The sequence below is a fragment of the Nyctereutes procyonoides genome, unplaced genomic scaffold, assembly GCF_905146905.1.
Source record: "Nyctereutes procyonoides isolate TBG_1078 unplaced genomic scaffold, NYPRO_anot_genome, whole genome shotgun sequence".
NCBI classification, from domain to species: Eukaryota; Metazoa; Chordata; class Mammalia; order Carnivora; family Canidae; genus Nyctereutes; species Nyctereutes procyonoides.
Window position 1 is genome coordinate 48,177,838 of NW_026575142.1, and position 20,330 is coordinate 48,198,167.

General features: G+C 51.4%; 2 protein-coding genes across 2 annotated transcripts; both read left to right on the top strand.

The window, feature by feature from the left end:
• The first annotated feature begins 1,116 nt into the window (after window positions 1-1,116).
• On the top strand, window positions 1,117-10,288 carry AP2M1 (adaptor related protein complex 2 subunit mu 1). Its single transcript, XM_055308478.1, has 11 exons — window positions 1,117-1,225; window positions 3,258-3,374; window positions 5,266-5,531; window positions 6,285-6,367; window positions 6,970-7,105; window positions 7,193-7,334; window positions 7,827-7,946; window positions 8,049-8,184; window positions 8,287-8,384; window positions 8,901-9,012; window positions 9,671-10,288. The coding sequence occupies exons 2-11, from the start codon at window positions 3,301-3,303 to the stop codon at window positions 9,803-9,805; spliced, it is 1,302 nt and encodes a 433-aa protein (XP_055164453.1). The 5' UTR covers window positions 1,117-1,225; window positions 3,258-3,300; the 3' UTR covers window positions 9,806-10,288.
• Window positions 10,289-12,614: 2,326 nt separating this feature from the next.
• On the top strand, window positions 12,615-19,828 carry ABCF3 (ATP binding cassette subfamily F member 3). Its single transcript, XM_055308346.1, has 21 exons — window positions 12,615-12,747; window positions 12,981-13,128; window positions 13,267-13,346; window positions 13,855-13,901; window positions 14,102-14,199; window positions 14,299-14,421; window positions 14,593-14,859; window positions 15,174-15,254; window positions 15,345-15,404; window positions 15,540-15,596; window positions 15,706-15,728; window positions 15,835-15,890; window positions 16,008-16,208; window positions 16,316-16,392; window positions 17,452-17,496; window positions 17,575-17,707; window positions 18,471-18,559; window positions 18,651-18,742; window positions 18,930-19,062; window positions 19,189-19,276; window positions 19,367-19,828. The coding sequence occupies exons 1-21, from the start codon at window positions 12,675-12,677 to the stop codon at window positions 19,523-19,525; spliced, it is 2,130 nt and encodes a 709-aa protein (XP_055164321.1). The 5' UTR covers window positions 12,615-12,674; the 3' UTR covers window positions 19,526-19,828.
• The last annotated feature ends 502 nt before the right edge of the window (window positions 19,829-20,330 follow it).

The window sequence follows — 20,330 nt, forward strand, 5'->3', positions numbered from 1 at the left end:
TTGATTGAAGATAAAGCTTTTGGAAAGGTAGCAGTGAAGATTTGAGTGCCGGTTCAAGAATTAGAAATGCCTGTATTCAGTCACTTAATGGATTCACATGGTGACCACTGTTTGAGGAAGGCCAGATCTTCATCCTGCCACATTCTGGCTTCTAGCAGGAGGATGCTGGGACAGTAGGGTTTGTAACCAGGTTTGCCTTTTTTTGCCCTTCCTCCCATGATGGGCTCAGCACCAGTGAAGGCATAAGGGAATCTCTCCGTACAGAAAGAAGAGCTAACGGATTTTCTTCGGGTCCTGTAAAAGTCAAGCAGGGCTTTCATATCTGAGGGTTTGCTCTGTCTTTTCTTCTCAGCTTGGGTGTGAAGATTAACTCTGTTCATTAGAGAAGGGACTTCAAGTTCCATGTCCAGCTAAACTTGCCAGCAGTTTTTTAAGCAACACATATGCCATCACTAGAAGGCACACAGGTCCCGGCCTCAAGGGGTCACATAGGTATGTGTAGTTGGGATAGAACAGACATTCTTGAAAAGCTTTGGCTAGTTTCTTACAAGGATTTGCCTTCTCCATCTTTGCCCTTTTACTTGGGTCTTGATCCCTGGGAAGAGGCTCACATCTGGAACAAATATTTGATGAAAAGTCTTGGGAAAATCAGAGCTGGTGTTAGCAGTAAATTTAGTGCAAACACTTCTGCCAAGTCGTGTGTGTGTGTGTGTGTAAAGTGAGCACAGCCAGTGTTCGGACTCCAGAGACGGAAAAGGCCTACAGCGATCTCAAGCTTAACAGATGGGCTTCAACAAATGGCATTAATCCTCTGAAGCTCTCCTAGACCCTGAACAGGATGGATTGCAGACTACAATTCCCAGAATGCTCGGTAGGGAAAATGAAGCGAGTGGAGCGGCGTATGATGGGATGTGTATTTCGTGTAATGCATGCCGGATAAGGCCACGCCTATCCCTCCCCAAGGCACGCCTAACCCGCTGAAGGCAGTCGGTAGTTGTAGTCTTACTAAACCTAGAAAGGCTAAAATTGTAAGCTAGAAGGCCGAAGGGCCTGACGGGATTTGTAGTCGGCGCGGTCGCCGGACGCGCACGCGCAACTGTGTTCGGGGCGGGGCCACGGCACTGCGGTGAAAGCCGAGGCAGCGGGCTGGCGAGCAGGGGGCGGGCGGACATCTTGGGATCTGGAGAGTGGCCGGGCGGGCCGAGCAGGCGGCCGCGGACGCCAGGTAAGCTCGGAATCCGGCGGAGAGTAAGGGAGAACGCGTACCCCGCTACCCAGCTTTGCCCTTCCCTGCACTGCGCTGCGCGAAAAGCTGCCCACAGCCGGGAAGGGCCTCAGCCTTCTGATCTGGAGCTGACGGCGGGGCGGGGGCGCCCGGGGCGCGGTTGCAGGGTGGGCATGGAGCGGCGCCCTCCACCGGCCGTCCGGCGCCTTCCGTGACAGGGAGACCTCCTGGGGTCCCCCCGGAGCCAGGATGCCGCGCTGCGCCCCCTTCCTCGGGATCGTGACAGCCCCCCTGATGCCTTGGCGCCGCCTCCTCCCAGCGCAAGGACAATTCCCCCATCTCCTAGGACGGTGACACCCCCTCGGGCCGTCTCCCTGGGCTGTTGACAGGCCTCCCACCAGCCGCACCCCCTCCCCCCAGTTGAGTGACACCCCTCGGCTCTTCTTCCTCAGACCTGTGACAGCCCCCGCAGCCCCGTGGAGCCATGTTTATCCCCGCGATGTCTTGCTCCCCAAGACGAAGAGCCCACCACCCCGTTATGCCTCCACACTTGAACCCTAAAGCAAGTTAACGCCGCCCCAGCTTTCCCCTATTCGCCACTTGTCAGTCTCCTCCCTGCTGTTTCAAAGTCTTGACCTTTGCCACACTGGAAACTCCTTCCTCCAGATGTCCCTGTTCACCCCCCCCCCAGCCCCCCAGCCCCAGCCCTCTTGCTGCTGCAGGTTCACCTGACTAGACCGCCGGGCTCCTTCTGCCCGTCCTTCCCCTCAGCTCAGTATTCCCTTCCTGCCCTGGGCCCCACCTCCGCTCCGGGCGGCCCCTACCACTTGATATCTGTGAACTTGCTTCTTTGCCCAGGGCTCTACCTCCCATTTTTCATTTCCTTTCCCAGCCTTTTTTGGGACTCAGGGGTGGAATGTGTCCACCACCACCTTGAGAGACCTCTCACTGAGTTGGGGAGACCCTGATGGCCTCAGTAATAGGGCTTTATTTTCCAGTTTAGAAAAGTCTGCTAAACTCCCTCTGCCCTGTAAAATCAATACCAGAGCTAATTCAGGAAATCTAGAATTAAATTAACCCTTTTTCTCCTTGCAAATAATTTGACCCAAATAATTTGGATAATGCACACCTATTCTCTGCCCCTTCCTTGTAGGTACTCAGGCCAGAAATGAGTTGTGTCATGGTTCTGGAATCAGAATTTCAGCTGGATTGATCTTTGTGTTTTATGGACCTGTATTCCCACCCCCTTATTTTTACTGCACTTGGGAACTGAGAGGGATCCTCCCTTTTTGAAAGGGAGGTGGTTAAAAATAACTAATAAGCAGCTTGGGTCATTGAAGTGTAGTCGGCCAAGGCTGGGCCCTTTCTCCTCTGCTCTTTTGCCTGCTTATCTGACTGCCTGGGATTGGTTGGAGCCACACTCCAGGGTCTGTGTCAGGGCCTAAGGCCTCCCTTGTCTCCTCCCCACACCCTGCACACCCTTTCCTGGAATGTTTAGACTTCTGTGAATTAGAGAGCCACAGGTTCAGGCCCTGCTGTCTTCTCCGAAGGGTTAGTGGAGCCTGAGAGACCGGGTGCTCCTAAAGCCGTGCCTGGGGGCCCCAGGCCTGAACCAAGTGGAATAATTCCTACCGCCATTCCTGCAGCCGCAGGCAGGCCCTCCCAGTGACTCACCGGCTAGAGTCTGAGTGATAGTCTGCACTGGAAGGGGCCAAAAAGGATCTGTGCTGAGCTCAGCACTGAAAAGAGGGGGAGGGGGCTACACTCTGGGCTCAGCCCCAGGAAAGGGAGGGTCAAAATGGCCTTAGAATCCTGGGCCCAAGTCCCTCTCCATTTCTTTCTCCTTTCCAGTGTGAGATAAACAGGAACTGGAGCCTGGCTAAGGGGAGGGGCATGCCTGGGGAGGGCTTCAGGGTCACTTACTGGAGGGTTGAGTCAGGAAAAAAAGCCCAGCCAGTAACCTGCACAGCCCCACAGGGGATGTTGGCAGAGGTTCTGAGGCCTTCCCTTACCCTGCCTCCGCCTGTCCTAGGTCTGTTCTCAGAGCGATGGGCCTTGGAGACTGAGCTGCCGCCATGATTGGAGGCTTATTCATCTATAATCACAAGGGGGAGGTGCTCATCTCCCGGGTCTACCGAGATGACATCGGGTGAGTCCCCTGGCTGAGCCAGCTGTGTCCCCACCCCTCATCCCTCCTCCCCAGCATGCAGGACCAGGTCCGTTCCTACTAGAGACTGGACTTTGGCCACCCCCATCCCTCGCTGCATCTTAGAAGCTCAGCTAATACAATCTGGTTCCCATTAGGTCTGGTGGTATTGGCCTGGCAGCCAGTTACTGGCCAATAGGTGGGACCTGTGGAATGGTGTGGCCCCCCACAGTCTTAGGAACTCTTGTCCTTCCTGCCTTCTGCTTTCCTTAGTGACAGACCTAGTTGCTAGAAATGAGTGCTTTTGCCCTGGTAGATGAATTCCTCCCTTGAGGAGGAGGGAGATCTTTCTCCAGGGGGTGAAGTTACTGGACAGGCTAGTGGTACTAGTCCATCTAAGCCTTGCTCTCAAAAGCCCTTCTCACGGTGAGAGCCTTCACTGAATTCTCTTGAAAGCTTCTCCAGGCTGCCAAATCCTCTCCTACTCCCTTTCTCAGGAGGAGGCAGGCTGCTGACTCAGCTGTTTTCAGTTCCTCTGGGCCACTCCTAGAAGAGAGGTTGTGAGCAAGCTTGGGGCACTCTCCGGGTCACTGAAGGAAGGGCAGGGAGGCCATGCTGCCCTTCCTGGCCTACCAGAGTAGACCCGGAATAGCTCCTTGTTCTAGGTTCCTCAGACCTTAGCAAAGAGACACAGCCTGCCTTCTTACTCTGCCCCACACTGCATGCCACTATTCTTTCCTGAATGAGAGGACACGTCCTAGCCTCAGCAGCTCTAATGAGATTAGGCATCTCTGGTTCATGCTGCCCTGTTTTTCTTCCTCCAAGAGCTTAGGTTAAACAGTTCTAGGATGGGCCTGCTGCAGAGCCCAATAGCTTCTTGGCTCCCAGCTCCCTGGCTAGTGGGCTGGCCTGGCCTTTGTGGCTGTTTGTCCATTGGCTGGTGGTAGGGCATGAACTAGAGTTGTGGCAGTGCCTGGCTTGCCTGAACCTGGCTGGCTGTACCCATCCACACCCCCTCCTGCCCTGCCCTGGATGGACCTGCTTAAGCCAGGGCACCTACTGTCTTGCGTGACTTGCTCTGCTTTCCACCCCTTGCCTCTTGCTCGTCTGCTTCCACTTCATGGTGTGTGCAGCCTACCCCAGGATGTTGTGTGTCTAATCCTCTCTCTCGTTGCTGTCACTCTCCTCTTCTTGCTGGCGTCATTTCTCTCATCCCATCTCATTGGCTGCCGTAGCAATAGGTAAGCAGCCTGTCAAGCTGCCGCCTAGGCACAGGTGGGTGGGGGGCCCTGCCCCCCATCATTGTTTTCTTTGTTTTCATTCCCTGAACTTGTCCTGGAATTGGATCCTGGACGGGAACAAATGGCCCAGCTCCATGGCCCCCCTTGGTGCTTCTTCCTTAGATTAGATTAGAGCCTACTCTGAAGTTATGCTGGCTTTGCCTCACTTCTAGAAGAGCCAGACCTCCCACTGGTGGGAATCACAAGTGGGAGAACTGAAGAACAAGCAAGGTGTCTTTCTCATTTGGGCCTGGAGCTTACTGAGAAGCTGGAGAGGTGGCAGCTGGGAAATTGGGACCAGGCCTCAGCATCAGGAACATGCCTCCTTAAGTGTGATGGACTTCACTTTATTAACACTATACCTGTTCTCCTGTCATTCCCACCTGACTTACCTGTGTCTGGTGGCCTTCAGACACCAGCCCAGCTCTGGTCCTATTCCCATGCTGGGAGCCACAAGGGAACTGCCCCAGTAGTTTAGGCTTTGGCTTCAGATTCAGAGTACATGTCAGACTTAAGCAGTGAAGGGATGAAAAGTTGTTAGCAGCTGTGGTTGATCCCCATGGAGTGGGGTTTGCCTGGGTGCTGAGCAGCCCCTGTGTACTCTTTTCCCTCAGGAGGAATGCAGTGGATGCCTTTCGGGTCAATGTTATCCACGCCCGGCAGCAGGTGCGCAGCCCCGTCACCAACATCGCTCGCACCAGTTTCTTCCATGTTAAGCGGTCCAACATCTGGTTGGCAGCTGTCACCAAGCAAAATGTCAATGCTGCCATGGTCTTCGAATTCCTCTATAAGATGTGTGATGTAATGGCTGCCTACTTTGGCAAGATCAGCGAGGAGAACATCAAGAACAATTTTGTGCTCATATATGAGCTACTGGATGGTGAGGCTGGCAGGGCGGTGGGCCTAGGGTGGGGATGAACCTGATGGGGCCTAGCCTGGAGGTAGGAGCACTTGTGAGGTTCCCTCCAGTGCCCTCTCAACTTTCTTTCCTGAATATCTGCTCTTTTGAGCCCTGAAAAGGCCAGTCTAAATTCAGCCCCAAAAGAAGCTCTGAAGTAGAACACAGAAATAGTGAGTGGAGGTGGGGAGAGGGGGCAGAGAACCAAAAGATTTTTCAGGGGGCTAGGAACCTATCTGGGGCTTGGTAGCTGGACCTCCTACAGTTAAGCGTGTTTCCTTCTTACCTTTGTAGTTTGGGCCTTAGTTCACTGACTGTCCTTCCAGCTTTCTATCTCAACAGGCTCTGCCTCAGAGCCTGAAGGAGGGTGAGATATGACCGGCTTCTGGGGTTGCATTATCTTTGTTTCTTTGTAGGGTATGATTGAAAGGAACAGAGTCTTTCTACCTTTCCAGGGTCTGTTTGTTTTCTAAGGACTCAGCGCTTCTTGATCTCTCACCCGCTGGCCATAAGATTCTTCTGCTCATTTTCTCTGTGAAAAAAATCTGATGTTTTAATTGTTGTCTTATGAAGCACAAATCCCAAAGTAAATGCTACAAAGCTAGAGGACATTGCTGCAGATGATCCCACACTCTTCTAGAGCTCTGCTGGCCAGATTTGTCCAGGCCAGGGGAAATATTGGACTGAAGGAGCCTTCAGCTTTTTCCAGGGCTGATGGTTCCCTTCCTTTTGCAGAGATCCTGGACTTTGGCTATCCACAGAATTCAGAGACAGGAGCACTGAAAACCTTCATCACTCAGCAGGGTATCAAGAGCCAGGTACTCCGTTGTATAGCCACAGCAAGGGTTGGGCCCATCCTCCTCAAGCTCCCCCTAGCCTTGTCTCAGCTCACTCAAGAGCCTGCCTCTACCAGGAAGCACAGGCCTGAGCCCTCTACTGTGATTGCAGGCCAATTTTGCTGCATGTGGCCCTCCACCCTAGGAGCAGCCGACTCAGCATCTCTGTTACTGGGAATAGGGTTCAAACAGTTTCCTTCTGTACTGGGGGAAGGAAGGGTGTGGGCTGGCCTGGTGTTCCTCGGGGAGAGAGCGTGGGCCTTCCTCTAGGATACAGGCCTTATAGCTGCCCTCTCCTTCTCTTCTGCCTGCCTCTTCCCGTCTGTGTCCCCCTACTGCTTCCGGTTGGCATCACATTGGCCCTTTGGCCTCCAGCATCAGGTAAGCTGTTCCCTCAGCTTCTACCTTTACAGCTTTGATCCAGTTTTCTTCGGGCCCTGCTTCATGGAGCTTATGAAAGAGATAAGTTACAGGATGGGGACTAGAAGGGAGGGGGAGTGAGAGTGGAGTAGGGACAGAGACGGGATCATTGAAGGTGGAGAGCAATGAGGCCATTAGTGTTTTTCTCTGTCCCCCCTGTGTAGACAAAAGAAGAGCAATCCCAGATCACCAGCCAGGTGACTGGGCAGATTGGCTGGCGGCGGGAGGGCATCAAGTATCGCCGGAATGAGCTCTTTTTGGATGTGCTGGAAAGTGTGAACCTCCTCATGTCCCCACAGGGTGAGAGCCCTCTTGTGATGAAGCTGGAGGGGCAACACCAGGGCAGGATCCTCGTCCTAACTCAGATGTTCCCATGTCTATCCCCAGGGCAGGTGCTGAGTGCCCATGTGTCAGGCCGGGTGGTGATGAAGAGCTACCTGAGTGGCATGCCTGAATGCAAGTTTGGGATGAATGACAAGATTGTCATTGAGAAGCAAGGCAAAGGCACAGCTGATGAAACAAGCAAGAGGTGCCTGAGGCAGGGTTGCTGGTGGGAGAGAGGGTGGACCTTGGAGGGCTCTGTGGGGCCTGGTGAATCACAGGTTCGTTCAGGATTATCATTTCTGCAGTAATGCAAACTCCCACTTTCCAAGGGTGTGCTTGGCTGGTTGCTTTTGCCATCTGTGCTTAAGAGAGATGAGAGGATTGTCCTCATCTTAAAGAGTAGGCCCTTTGTTTGATCCCCAGGACTGAGACTGTTTTATATATACTGATGGCCTCTCCCCAGTGTGCCTGAAACCTCTGGGTCCCAAGCAGCAGAGTTCTCCAGAGGTGGTGAGCTTACAAAGCTCACACTTATCCCTAAGTCAGCATCAGGGAACCCTGAGGCAGAAAGCTGCATTCTGGTAGCTTTCCACAGTGTGTAGTGCAGGCCTCACCCAGGATGTACCCTTGGGGATGGGATAGCTTCCTAGCCCAACTCTTTCGTACCAACGAGGAGACTTTCTGCCCCTGCTCACAGTGGAAAGCAATCAATTGCCATCGATGACTGCACCTTCCACCAGTGTGTGCGACTCAGCAAGTTTGACTCTGAACGCAGCATCAGCTTCATCCCACCAGATGGAGAGTTTGAGCTAATGAGGTGCCATTGGGGTGTGAGGAGGCAGGGGGTGCTGCTGGCAGAGAGGGGGGAGAGGGAGGAGGACAGGCTCTGCTGTGCCAACCTTGCTCCCCACCCCTAAAGGTATCGCACCACCAAGGACATCATCCTTCCTTTCCGGGTGATCCCACTAGTGCGAGAAGTGGGACGCACCAAGCTGGAGGTCAAGGTGGTCATCAAATCCAATTTCAAACCCTCTTTACTGGCTCAGAAGATTGAGGTAAGAACAAGGGACTTAGGGAGGAGGAAGCACTGTCTCCAGGTATAAAGGCAACTGATATCAGGGCTTAACAGAGCTCCCTAACAGGTATATCACTTCTAGGTGAGGATCCCAACTCCACTGAATACAAGCGGGGTACAGGTGATCTGCATGAAGGGGAAGGCCAAGTACAAAGCCAGCGAGAACGCCATCGTATGGAAGTGAGTCTTCTTCACGAGGCTGTAGGGCTCAAGATGCCTTGGTGTTTCCTCTTTTAAGTGTTACCTTCATTCTCTTGAGAGAGAAAGAGTGTGTGTGTGTGTGTGTGTGTGTGTATTGCAGTGGTAGATGTGCCTGTCTGCTTCTCCAGGAGCCTCTGCTTCTGCTTTCACCCCTATACCTCTGTGTGAATGTGCACATGCCTGCACTTGGATGCCTGCATACATTTATCAAAATGCTTCAGTGTTTCCCCAGTTTGCTCTTGTAATATTTCTGTGAAATAGCAGGAGATAGCATACCTTTGTATCTAAGCTGAAACTAGCCCACAGTGCTAAAGGAATAGCAGACCCAAGGTTCCATAGCAAGTGGTTATCAGGGTCTTCACCATACTCCTTGGGTGAGCACTCCCACGAGCTCTTCAGTTCCCTTACCCCCACCCCTCCAGAAAGGGACCGTCCACCTTGAAACTCCTCCAAACTATCAGGGGCACTTGCTGCTTACTGCCCCTCTGTTCCCAGGATCAAGCGCATGGCAGGGATGAAGGAATCGCAGATCAGCGCAGAGATTGAACTTCTGCCCACCAATGACAAGAAGAAATGGGCTCGACCCCCCATTTCCATGAACTTTGAGGTATGGCAAAAGAGGAGCCTAGACCCATGGCAGGGTGTGCTAAGAAAGATCTTAGGATTGTTCAGGTCAGCTTCTGCCCCTTACCACCTGCAGATGAGACCTAGAGGGGAGAAGTGACTTTTAATTCATAGACCCATTCCTTCTTCTTCAGGCCTCTTACTAGAAATTGCTATTCACAACTGACAAAAATCTGACTTCTAAAGCTTGTTATAAAACAATTTTTTTGGAAAAATTTAGATTGTCTGAATGCTAAATAAGACCCAAAGTTTATCTGTAGACAGGAGAATGGGCTGACTTTGCTTTATGTGTGTTAGACATATAATTTTCTCCACCTTATTTTTTTAAGCCCATAATATTGAGCAGGATAAGTGTGTTCTACAGTGGGTCTTTGGTTGCTGCCTCTTGCTGATTAAAGGAACTGATTCAGGTTATCACAGTCAGGGCCTGACTTCAAACCCAAATGATTATTAGTTGCTCTTGGATATGCTTTCTTCTTAAGAAGACCCTTCTTAAGCTTCCCCCAGCTTCTTTCAGGACCCCAGTCATTCAAATACCTGTAGTAGAGAGAGATGAAGTAGGGCAGGGCTACAGAACTTCCCAGAGGAGAGCAGCTGTGAGAGGAAAACCACATTCCTAACTGGAGCTGTCCCTTACCCAGGTGCCATTCGCACCCTCTGGCCTCAAGGTGCGCTACTTGAAGGTGTTTGAACCGAAGCTGAACTACAGCGACCATGATGTCATCAAATGGGTGCGCTACATTGGCCGCAGCGGCATTTATGAGACCCGCTGCTAGCTGCCTAGTAGCAGCCAGCTTGCCTCCCTACCCGCCCTTTTCCACAGGTCTGGGTGCCCTGGGCCACCACACTTCAGTGTCTCCTCCCTCCTGCTTTGCTGCCTTCCCTATGCAACAGCCCCTGAGTCTAGGTCTGGACCAATCACTTTGCGAGTGGGACTGGTGGAGCAGTCCCTGGGCTCCCTGGGCTCCCTGGGCAGGGTGGTTTCTGGGGCTCCTACTCCACCATCCATCTGTCAGCCCTGGCCCAGTGCCAGGCTCTGTGTTCTGTGACCAAAGCCAGGTGGGCTCCCTCTCCTCCCCTCCCCTGTGGCCACATCTCTGGAGTGGGAGGGTTGGCTGCCCCTCACCTCGGAGCTCCCCCAAAGGCCAGTAACGGATCCCCAGCCCTCAATCCCTATTCTGCTTTGGGATAGTGTGAGCTTCATTTTGTACACGTGTGACTTCGTCCAGTTATAAACCCAATAAAATCTGTAGAACGGAGTTGCTAAGTGTTCCTGAGGGAGCTTGATGGGGAGGGGAACTGATGGTATTACACTTCCCAGATCTTATGCTGTGTGCTACGAGTAGAAGTTTATATTCTGAACTCTCTTAAGGATCTTCTCTTGTCATGTCTCAACTGTTAGGCCCCTTGAGGTCATCCAAGCCTTTATCCTGACTGGTGTTACCCCCGGTCTCCTGTCTTCCCCACCCCCCACCCCCCGCAAAACACAATCTGAAGGGCAAGCAGCTCCACCTGGTCCCAGTTCCCAGAGAGTGGAGATTCTTTCCCTCATTCACTTTCAGTTTTAGGCAGGTATTTTTTTTCTTTTCTTTTCTTTTCTTTTTTTTAAGATTTTTATTTATTTATTCATGAGAGACACACAGAGAGGCAGAGGCATAGGCAGACCCTGAACCAAAGGCTGATGCTCAACCGCTGAGCCACCCAGACGTCCCTAAGCAGGTATTTTTTAATTAGAGATTGAGCAAGGTTTACATTTGTTTTTTTTCCCACCGTCCTAAGAAACTGACCTCAGTTCTGTCTTCTTCCCGATTACTCAAGCTTTCCAAACATTGGTGAGTGGATGATAAAAGGGATTCTCCTTTCTATAACTTCCCTGTCCAAAGAATTTTGTGATAAGCTTGTCCTTACAGGGAATATTCCATGCCCTGCTGTGTGTTGGAACAGATAAAAGCAAATTTGCTGTCATCATCTTTCCCTTGTTTGGCTCCAACTGTTTTAAACCTTAAAAAAATCTATTAGAGAAAATTTCAAATATAAACAGAAGTATCAAGATCCAGTGAACCTTCAGGTCCTGTCATTCAATTTTAACAATTATCAACTCATGGCACGCTTAAGAGTCCTGTGGAATTTTTTACAACTTGCATCTGGATCTAAAGAAGGTCCATTGTGGTCAGTGAATGCAATCTATCTAGTCTAGGTATCTGTTTATCTATCTATCTATCTATCTATCTATCTATCTATCTATCTATCTATCTATCTATCTGAGGAAGGGAGCAGGAAAGGGGCAGAGGGAGAGTGGAGAGACTCTTAATCAGGCTCCTTGCCCAGCGTGGAGCACAATGTGACACTCAATCTCATGATCCTAAGATCAAGACCTAAGCGGAAATCAAGAATCCAACACTTAACCAGCTGAGCCACCCTGGCACCCCTCTCACTTTTTAAATCTTATAAACCATAGGTTCTACCCTTCAGCTCTTGGAATAGTTGAAGAAGCCATCATTTGTAGTTTCCCCATCAGAATTCCTTTCTATCGCCCATAAAGTGGTTGCTAGATCTAGTAGCTTAGCTTTTTAAGCTTTATTTTTTAAAGTTTAATTTCTACATCCACTATGGGGCTCAAACTCAACAACCCTGAAATCAAGAGTCGCATGCTTCTCGGACTGAGCAAGTCAGGCCCCTCAGCTTTTTAAACTTTAAATAGTTGGACTGAATCTTCTCAATGGCAAAAGGATAATAGACCTTAGGTGAAAATCTTAGAGCTAGGTTACGGTAAATGTAAATGTCACGTTAAATGTAAAGCAGCGTCATTTGGGGAAATTCCTAACTTCTAGAGGGAATCAGTGAAAGAAAGTAGCTCTATACGTTCGCTTACCGAGCTTACTGGTGCCGAGAAGTCTGTTTTGAGTGAGTAGGAAGGGAATAAATACCAATGAATTTGCACTGGCGGATCTCATTTTCTTGCCCTTTGGCGCTAAGTGAGCTTGTGCCCTTGGGCGATGTTAGGACTGCCGAACTGTCAGGGGTGATGAGGCTGGCCACACGGATACAAGAAGCCCAGGCCGCAGGTCCCGGGGACCAGAACAAAACCAGTGGGCCGCCAGAACTGCACAGCGGACTTCAGACAGCTTAGAGACGAGCATGAGTCAGCAAAGCTCTCGGTGGCCCCCAAAACCGGCCAGCTGGGCGCGATGAGACAGACGCGCTTAAGGGAATGCAGAGGATCTAGCGAGACCCGTGTGCATTATCAACCGCCCGACTCTTGGGAGGTTCCCACCCGCCGGACCATCCGTGTATCGCGCCCTGATAAGCCGCGAGCTCCGGTGCACCCCGCCGCCGCCGCCGCCGCCGCCTCTCGGAACTCTGCCTCCCAGAAGGCAGCGAGAACCGCACATGTGGCTAATTTTTCTGCGGAAACAGCGTTGCGCAAGCGCAGAGAAGCTCTAGCGTAGGCTCTGAGTGGCGCTTGCGCACGGTTCCCCCCAGCCCCGTCCACCCGGTCCACCGGGTTCCGGGCACTCCGCGCCTTTCTTACGTCATCACCACGCATGCGCTTTGGAAGGAGAGGCGAGCTCTTGGGAGACCGGCGGGAGGCGCGTCTGGGCTGCGGTCTAACTGCGCCTGCGCGGACGGGAGCCCGACCGGAACATGGCGACTTGCGCTGAAATCCTGCGGAGCGAGTTCCCCGAAATTGACGGACAGGTCTTCGACTACGTGACGGGTGAGCCGAACCGGATCCGTGCGCTGGCGAAGCCGAGATGGAAACCACCGGGAGAAAGACTGAGGGAGGGTGGTGCCGGGGACCGCTGCTAGGCCTCTCCTCTGCGTGACCTCTCGGCCAGAGGGCCGGTTAGGTCTGGAGCCCGGACCGGGGCCGTGCGTGGCTCGGGGACTAAAACCGCTTGTATGTCCGCCCTCCCCTGTATCTTCCTTGACCCGCCATGCCCGGCCCAGGCGTCCTGCACAGCGGCAGCGCGGATTTCGAGTCTGTGGATGACCTGGTGGAAGCGGTGGGGGAACTGTTGCAGGAGGTGTCCGGGGACAGCAAGGATGACGCGGGTATCCGGGCTGTGTGCCAGCGCATGTACAACACTTTGCGCCTGTACGTGCCAGGGTAGGGGGGCTCGTGGGGGCGGTGGGAAGGTGGACGGCCAAGAGACAAGACGTAAGGGAAGAAGATCTGGTGGCCGCAGAGCTTTTTATTCAGTTCCTAACTGCAGTTTCTGTTCCTGCCCTTAAGGGATGAGCCTCAGACCCAGGGAAACAGCCAGGTGCTACTAGACGCCCCCATCCAGTTGTCAAAGATAACAGAAAACTACGGTGAGACTGAGGGAAGACTGAACTAGCTGCTCTCCGCCTTTGTCTCAGCCTCCACCCCCCACCCAGGCAGCTGTCCCCTGGAACCCAGGACTCTTGGTACCCCTTTTCCTCACAAGAAGGATGTAGTAGCTAGTTGACGTTTTCACTGAGGGCAAAGAAGGCCACTAATAAAGGGAGTAGGGCTGGAGAGTTCTCCAAGCTATTAGGTGAGGTAGGAAGCTTATGGGCCTTGGAGCTGGACCAACTTAGGTTTATTTCCCAATTCTGTGACTTTCTAATCAGCTGCACGAGCTTCTAAGAGTTGCTTATCAGCCCCAGTCTCTGTATTCTCAATCTGGGAGATGTTTTTTATTTTCATTTTTGAAGTATGGGGCAGATGATAGCTATTTCTGGGATTCTGAGGCTTTCCTTGAAATGTCTGTGTCTGTGCCTGCTTCATATTAGTTACTCAAAATGTTAGTTTCCCTTCCCTCAGGGAGAAGGTGACTGCTTTTCTTATCGCTTACAGACTGTGGCACCAAACTTCCAGGACTGCTAAAGAGGGAACAGTCCTCGGTGAGGAGGAGGAGGAGGAGGAGGAAGAAAGGGGGGTGGTCTCTGGTAGGGGTGGAGGTTGACTGTAAATACTGGAGGATCTTTCTGGGGGGTTTCTGATTATGTCTTTCCCTGAAAGCAGGGTGACTTAAGATGCTCTTTCTGGGGCTCCTTTCTGAGCCTACAACCTAGGCTGAAATGGTTGTGTTTGGACCTTTAAGACAGTGAATGCAAAGAAGCTAGAGAAGGCTGAGGCTCGACTGAAGGCAAAGCAGGAGAAGCGCTCAGAGAAGGACACACTTAAGACCAGCACTCCTCTGTGAGTTGAGCAAGAAGGGCTGAGAAGAGAATAGAGCAGTCTGTTGGAATGGAAGGGTGGCTGGGAGTGCTAAAAGCCATCCATTTCTCTCTTTGAAAGAGTCTTGGAAGAGGCATCAGCCAGCCAGGCAGGCAGCAGAAAGGAGAGTCGGTTGGAATCATCTGGCAAGAACAAATCATATGATGTGCGAATCGAGAACTTTGATGTGTCTTTTGGTGATAGGTGAGGGAGTGGCAGTGTGTGTGTGTGGGCGGGGGGTCCACTTTTCTTTTTCCAGTTAAAAGAATTTGGACAGATGAAACAGGGTTAAAATAACATTAGTTTTTTGTGGTTAAATTTACTATATACCTGTCTCTAGAACAGCACCCTTTGTCTTGTTCACTACCCCTGCAGGGTACTATTGGCTGGAGCAGATGTGAACCTGGCATGGGGCCGCCGCTATGGGCTGGTGGGGCGAAATGGGCTGGGGAAGACGACACTCCTGAAGATGTTGGCCACTCGGAGCCTGCGAGTTCCAGCCCACATTTCCCTACTGCACGTGGAGCAGGAGGTTGCTGGAGATGACACTCCTGCCCTGCAGAGTGTGCTAGAAAGTGACACTGTAAGAGAGGACCTTCTGCAGAGGGAACGGGAGCTCAGCGCCCAGATTGCTGCTGGCAGGTAAGCGCTCCAGGTGGGGAGCAACTGGCAGCCACGGCTCTTCTTCGCAGAGTACCTGTCGTACTGCCACAATCCATAACTTGCATGCTCATCTTAGCAGCAGAGCTTAGAACTTGGCACCATGGAGCTATAAAGCCCTGTTCCTTCCACAGTGCCCACTGCCCTCACTGACTTGAACAGGTGCTTCCTGTAGTCTGTTCCTGTCCTGGTAACAGGCAGTCAGTGGTCTGCTTTCTAACTGCATAGACTATGGGGCATTCCACCTAGAGTGCCCCCATTCAGGCTGAGTACTCTTTTTCCCATCCCCACTTTAGGGCTGAGGGCTCAGAAGCTGCACAGTTGGCAGAAATATATGCCAAATTGGAGGAGATTGAGGCTGACAAGGCACCTGCCAGGTATTTAAGATTTCCCCTTCCCTCTTTCAGATTTCACCTTTCCCTTCTGTTACATGTTTCAACCAGGTTCTTCAATCTCTTCACTTCTAGGGCATCAGTCATTCTTGCTGGGCTTGGCTTTACCCCTAAAATGCAGCAGCAGCCCACCCGGTGAGTGGCCCTTGCCATTCTTGGCCATGAACACTGTTGGCTCTGTCTCTACCTATCCTGGTGAACACCTATCCCTGATGTGATCTCTGTTTTTTGGGGGGTTTTTTTTGTTTGTTTTTTTTGTTTTTTTTTTAGAGAGTTCTCAGGTGGTTGGAGGATGCGACTGGCCCTGGCCCGGGCTCTGTTTGCTAGGTGAGTCTCCTGGGCCTATTGTGGATACTGTGGAGGATGGGCCTTGGCTCATGGGAGGTCACGAGCTGCTGACCTAAGACCTCAAGGCTTACATTCTTCTTTTCTATAGGCCAGATCTTCTTCTGTTAGATGGTGAGTTTGAAATGGGGCACCTTGACTTTGGGATGGGGAAGGATGGCAATATTCAGTCAGGTTCTACAGCTCTTCATCCCAAATGTATCCTCCCACACTTTTCCAGAACCCACAAACATGCTGGATGTAAGGGCCATCCTGTGGCTGGAGAATTACCTGCAAGTGAGTGCCTAGAGATGCTAGAGTAGGTCTAGGGAAGGTCTGCCTCTAAGACACTGGGGCGGGGGCTGGAAGATGACTGCCATCTCAAACTGGGCCTGCCATCCTGTGACCCCTCAGACATGGCCCTCTACAATCCTGGTCGTCTCCCACGACCGCAACTTCCTGAATGCCATAGCCACAGACATCATCCACCTGCACAGCCAGCGGCTAGATGGCTACCGGGGAGACTTTGAGACCTTCATCAAGAGCAAGCAGGAGCGGCTGCTCAACCAGCAGCGTGAATATGAGGCACAGCAGCAGTATCGCCAGCATATCCAGGTATGGGGGCAGGCAGGGTGGGGCGGGGGAGGGGGGCCCATCCCATGGGTGTTAGAGTTTGCAGGAATGTTGGGAACCTGACCAGTGGGAAACTTATCCACCCACAGGTTTTCATTGACCGGTTTCGCTACAATGCCAACAGAGCCTCTCAAGTGCAGAGTAAACTTAAGATGCTGGAGAAGCTGTGAGTAGGGTCCCTTGACCAGGCCCTGACTTCTTTTCTCTTAATTTCTTCTCTCGTTTTGCAGGGCACCCCTTGTCCTCTCATTCTAGATCTCCCTTTTTCTAGAAACCAGCTTTAGTCTCCTCTCCAACAGGAAAGCAGAGCATTTTATACTATTGTTGGAAATTAGTATTGCTCCCCACAGGCCTAGGCAATTGCTAGTTTACTTTCTCTAATCTATTTGCTTATCCTGGGCGTTTCATATAAACAGAATCCTATGACGATGTTTTGTGCCTGGGTTATTTTACTTAGCATGTTGTTAAGGTTCCTTCATGTTGTAGCACATATCAGTACTTCCTTTCTTTTTAGTATTTCATTGTAAGGACATACAGCAATTTGTCCATTGCTTCATAAGTTGAAGGATATTGGAAATGTTCTTAACAGTGCTGTGGACACTTGTGTACAAGTTTCTGCGTGCGTATATGTTTTCTATGCTCTGAGGTGAATACCTCAGAGTGGAATGCTGGGTTACAAGATAATTCTATGTTTAACTTTTTGAGAAACTGCCAGACTTTTCTAAAGCAACCATATCATTTCATATTTCTACCAGTGATGTACGAGGGTTCCAACTTCTCCACATCCTTGCCAACACTTATTGTCTGTCTTTTTTTAATTTTAGCCAGCCTAGTGGGCGTGAATGATATTTCACTGTGGCTTTGATTTGCATTGCTTTAATGACTAATGATGTTGAACATTGGGGGCTTAATCTTAAAGCAACCTTTCTAGAGGTGTTAGTGGGTGTGCAAGGAGGGGAGCCTAAAATCAAAGGCTTAGGTTTTTGTGACATTGAAATATTTATCACAGTGTTTTAACAGGTGGGCCAAAAACCTACAATAAGGATGACCCTATTTTTCAGCATATAGTGAATTGGAATAAAGGAGTCTAAAATAAGAATGTGGTCTGGATGGTGGGAGTGCAAGCTTTTTCTAAGTTTTCTCTGGACATATATTACTTGTGTAATAAGAAAAAATTAAGTTAGTCTTTAAAGTCGTAAATCTGGTCTACCCCCTCTCTCCTCAGACCAGAGCTGAAACCTGTGGACAAGGAGATGGAGGTGGTGATGAAGTGAGTGCTGGGCCAACAGCCTGGTGGGGAGCTTGTCTTTCTGGCTGCTCCCATGTTCCTCACCACCACCTCCTACAGGTTCCCTGATGGGTTTGAGAAATTCTCACCGCCAATTCTGCAGCTAGATGAGGTGGATTTCTACTATGACCCTAAGCACGTCATCTTCAGCCGTCTCTCCGTCTCTGCTGATCTTGAGTCCCGCATTTGTGTGGTATGGTTTCTGTTTCTCTGTTCTGTGAGCCGGGACTCTCCCACACCAGCACGTGGTGTGGATTGGCCCAGATCCTATGACTTCAAAGGGAAATGGTATGCAGGAGCAGGAGTTGGCCTGGGCCAAGGACTCTGCTATCCTTCTCTGCAGAGATAGCCTGGCTGGTGGTATTTAATGAATACTTAGAGCAAGACTTTATCTTACTAGTTAGTCTCAGCTCTGAGTTTTCTCAAACTACGGAACATGGAAGAGAGATCATGGGCTTCAGGATCAGATTTCAGGTCTTGACTGCCAATTGCTGGCTCGGTTACTAAGTGGACCACTACCTCACTCTCTTATTGGGAGCATTAAGTTTCCTGCACTTAGTAGGTATTCGGGTGTCCGTTCCCTTGACATCTGTACTAGTTGTTCCATTTTTCTATATAGTTTTTTAATATTCTGTAGTTGTTGAAGGAATCATTAGTTGGAACCAATTCTCTCCTTTGCTTCGGTGTTGTACACACATCCACTCTTCAAGATTCTCATGGTTCTTTTTTTTTTTTTTTTTTTTTAATTTTTTTATTTATTTATGATAGTCACACAGAGAGAGAGAGAGAGAGAGAGAGAGAGAGAGGCAGAGACACAGGCAGAGGGAGAAGCAGGCTCCATGCACCGGAAGCCCGATGTGGGATTCGATCCCGGGTCTCCAGGATCGCGCCCTGGGCCAAAGGCAGGCGCCAAACCGCTGCGCCACCCAGGGATCCCCTCATGGTTCTTTTCACAGGTTGGGGAGAATGGGGCTGGGAAGTCTACCATGCTGAAGCTGCTTATGGGGGACCTGGCACCTGTTCGGGGCATCAGACATGCTCACAGGTAAAGCCCCCAGTCCTCAACTACTCTGTAGCTACATTCCTTTACAGTCATTGCCCTCCATTCCCTCGTTCCACCTTTGTTCCACCTGTAGGAATCTGAAGATTGGCTACTTCAGCCAGCACCACGTGGAGCAGCTGGACCTGAATGTCAGTGCTGTGGAGCTGCTGGCCCGCAAGTTTCCTGGTACCTTAGGGATTTGAGTCGAGAAAAGAGGTGACCCCTACAGCTAGGCCTTTCTTGGGGTGGGGTGCCAAGCAGCAAGCCCTGAGTCTAGGTATAAGGACATGGGCATTTGGAGGTAAGGCTGAGGGGGGAGTGTAGGGAGGGAGTCAGGTTAAGAACCCACTTGATGGGGTGAGGCCTCTTCCAGGGCGGCCTGAGGAGGAGTATCGTCACCAGCTGGGCCGGTATGGCATCTCTGGAGAACTGGCCGTGCGCCCTGTTGCCAGCTTGTCTGGGGGCCAGAAGAGCCGAGTAGCCTTTGCTCAGATGACCATGCCCTGGTGAGCTCTTGCTTTCTCCTCTATCCATCTTGCCTAGTGGAAAATGTTTCTCTTATCTTCATATCAGGGGAGTTCATTTTCTCCCAACCCCCATAACTGCCTACCTCCCTGGGTACTGCCTTCCAGCCCCAACTTCTACATTCTGGATGAACCCACAAACCACCTGGATATGGAGACGATTGAGGCTCTGGGCCGTGCTCTCAACAATTTCAGGGTCAGTGTGCCTTCAGGCTGCCCAGTCCTCCCCAAGCCTCAGCACCTCAGAGGGCCCCCCTGAGTGATTCCTGGTTTCCTCTCTTTTCAGGGTGGTGTGATTTTGGTGTCCCATGATGAGCGCTTCATCCGGTTGGTGTGCCGGGAGTTGTGGGTGTGCGAAGGCGGCGGCGTCACCCGGGTCGAGGGGGGGTTTGACCAGTACCGCGCCCTTCTCCAGGAACAGTTCCGCCGTGAGGGCTTCCTCTAGGGCCACCAGGCTGAGGACTGTGCCCAGGACATGGACTGGTCTTTCAGACCCCTGGGCCGCCATGTGGGCAACCATCTCCAGGCCACGGACTTCCCCCAACTTTGGGGACAGCCTTATTTCCAAATCTCCTTTTGACTGGAGCATCCTCTGCACAACCCTGGGAGCCCCATCTAAGTGTCTGTGAGGACTGATCTTCAAGGGAAGGGGTTGGGGGGGTGCCCTCTGGTTATAGATTCCCCCCCACTGCCCCAGCTCTGACTGGGCCCCAAGTGGCTGCTGTGTAAATTAAATCTCCCCCCTGCATCTCCCTTGCTTCATCTCTGCTGCTCTCTGGCAGGGCTGCAGTGGTTGCCCACTGTTAGGGAGTGTGGGCTCTGTGGTTTGGGGTTTTTGTAACACTTTGATTAATCACACGGATGAGGCCGTGGCAGCACCAGCCTTGTCTCTGGAAGGAGACGTCCTTAAAGCTGTTGAGGCTCAGAGGTCACCTGCCTGACTTTGGGTGGGCTGAGCTGGTGGAAAGAAGGGCAGCATAGTACATCACTGGGGTGCTGTTCCCTATAGCCTAGGCTCAGCCTCAGCTGAAGGGGGGCTTGGTTTCTGCTGCCTCAGTCCCACTGCCTGTGGGAGTGAACTGATGCTGTAACCTGGCCGCCTCCTATACCATTTGTCAGCTGCTTAGTCTAGTGGTCTCTGACGTAGGCTCACCCTGCTTCTCTGATCTAGACCCTCAGATGGAGTTGAAAAACCAAGAAACCATCTTTGTCCCCATTTTGTTTGGGTGGTTTCATGTTTATTTTCCCTC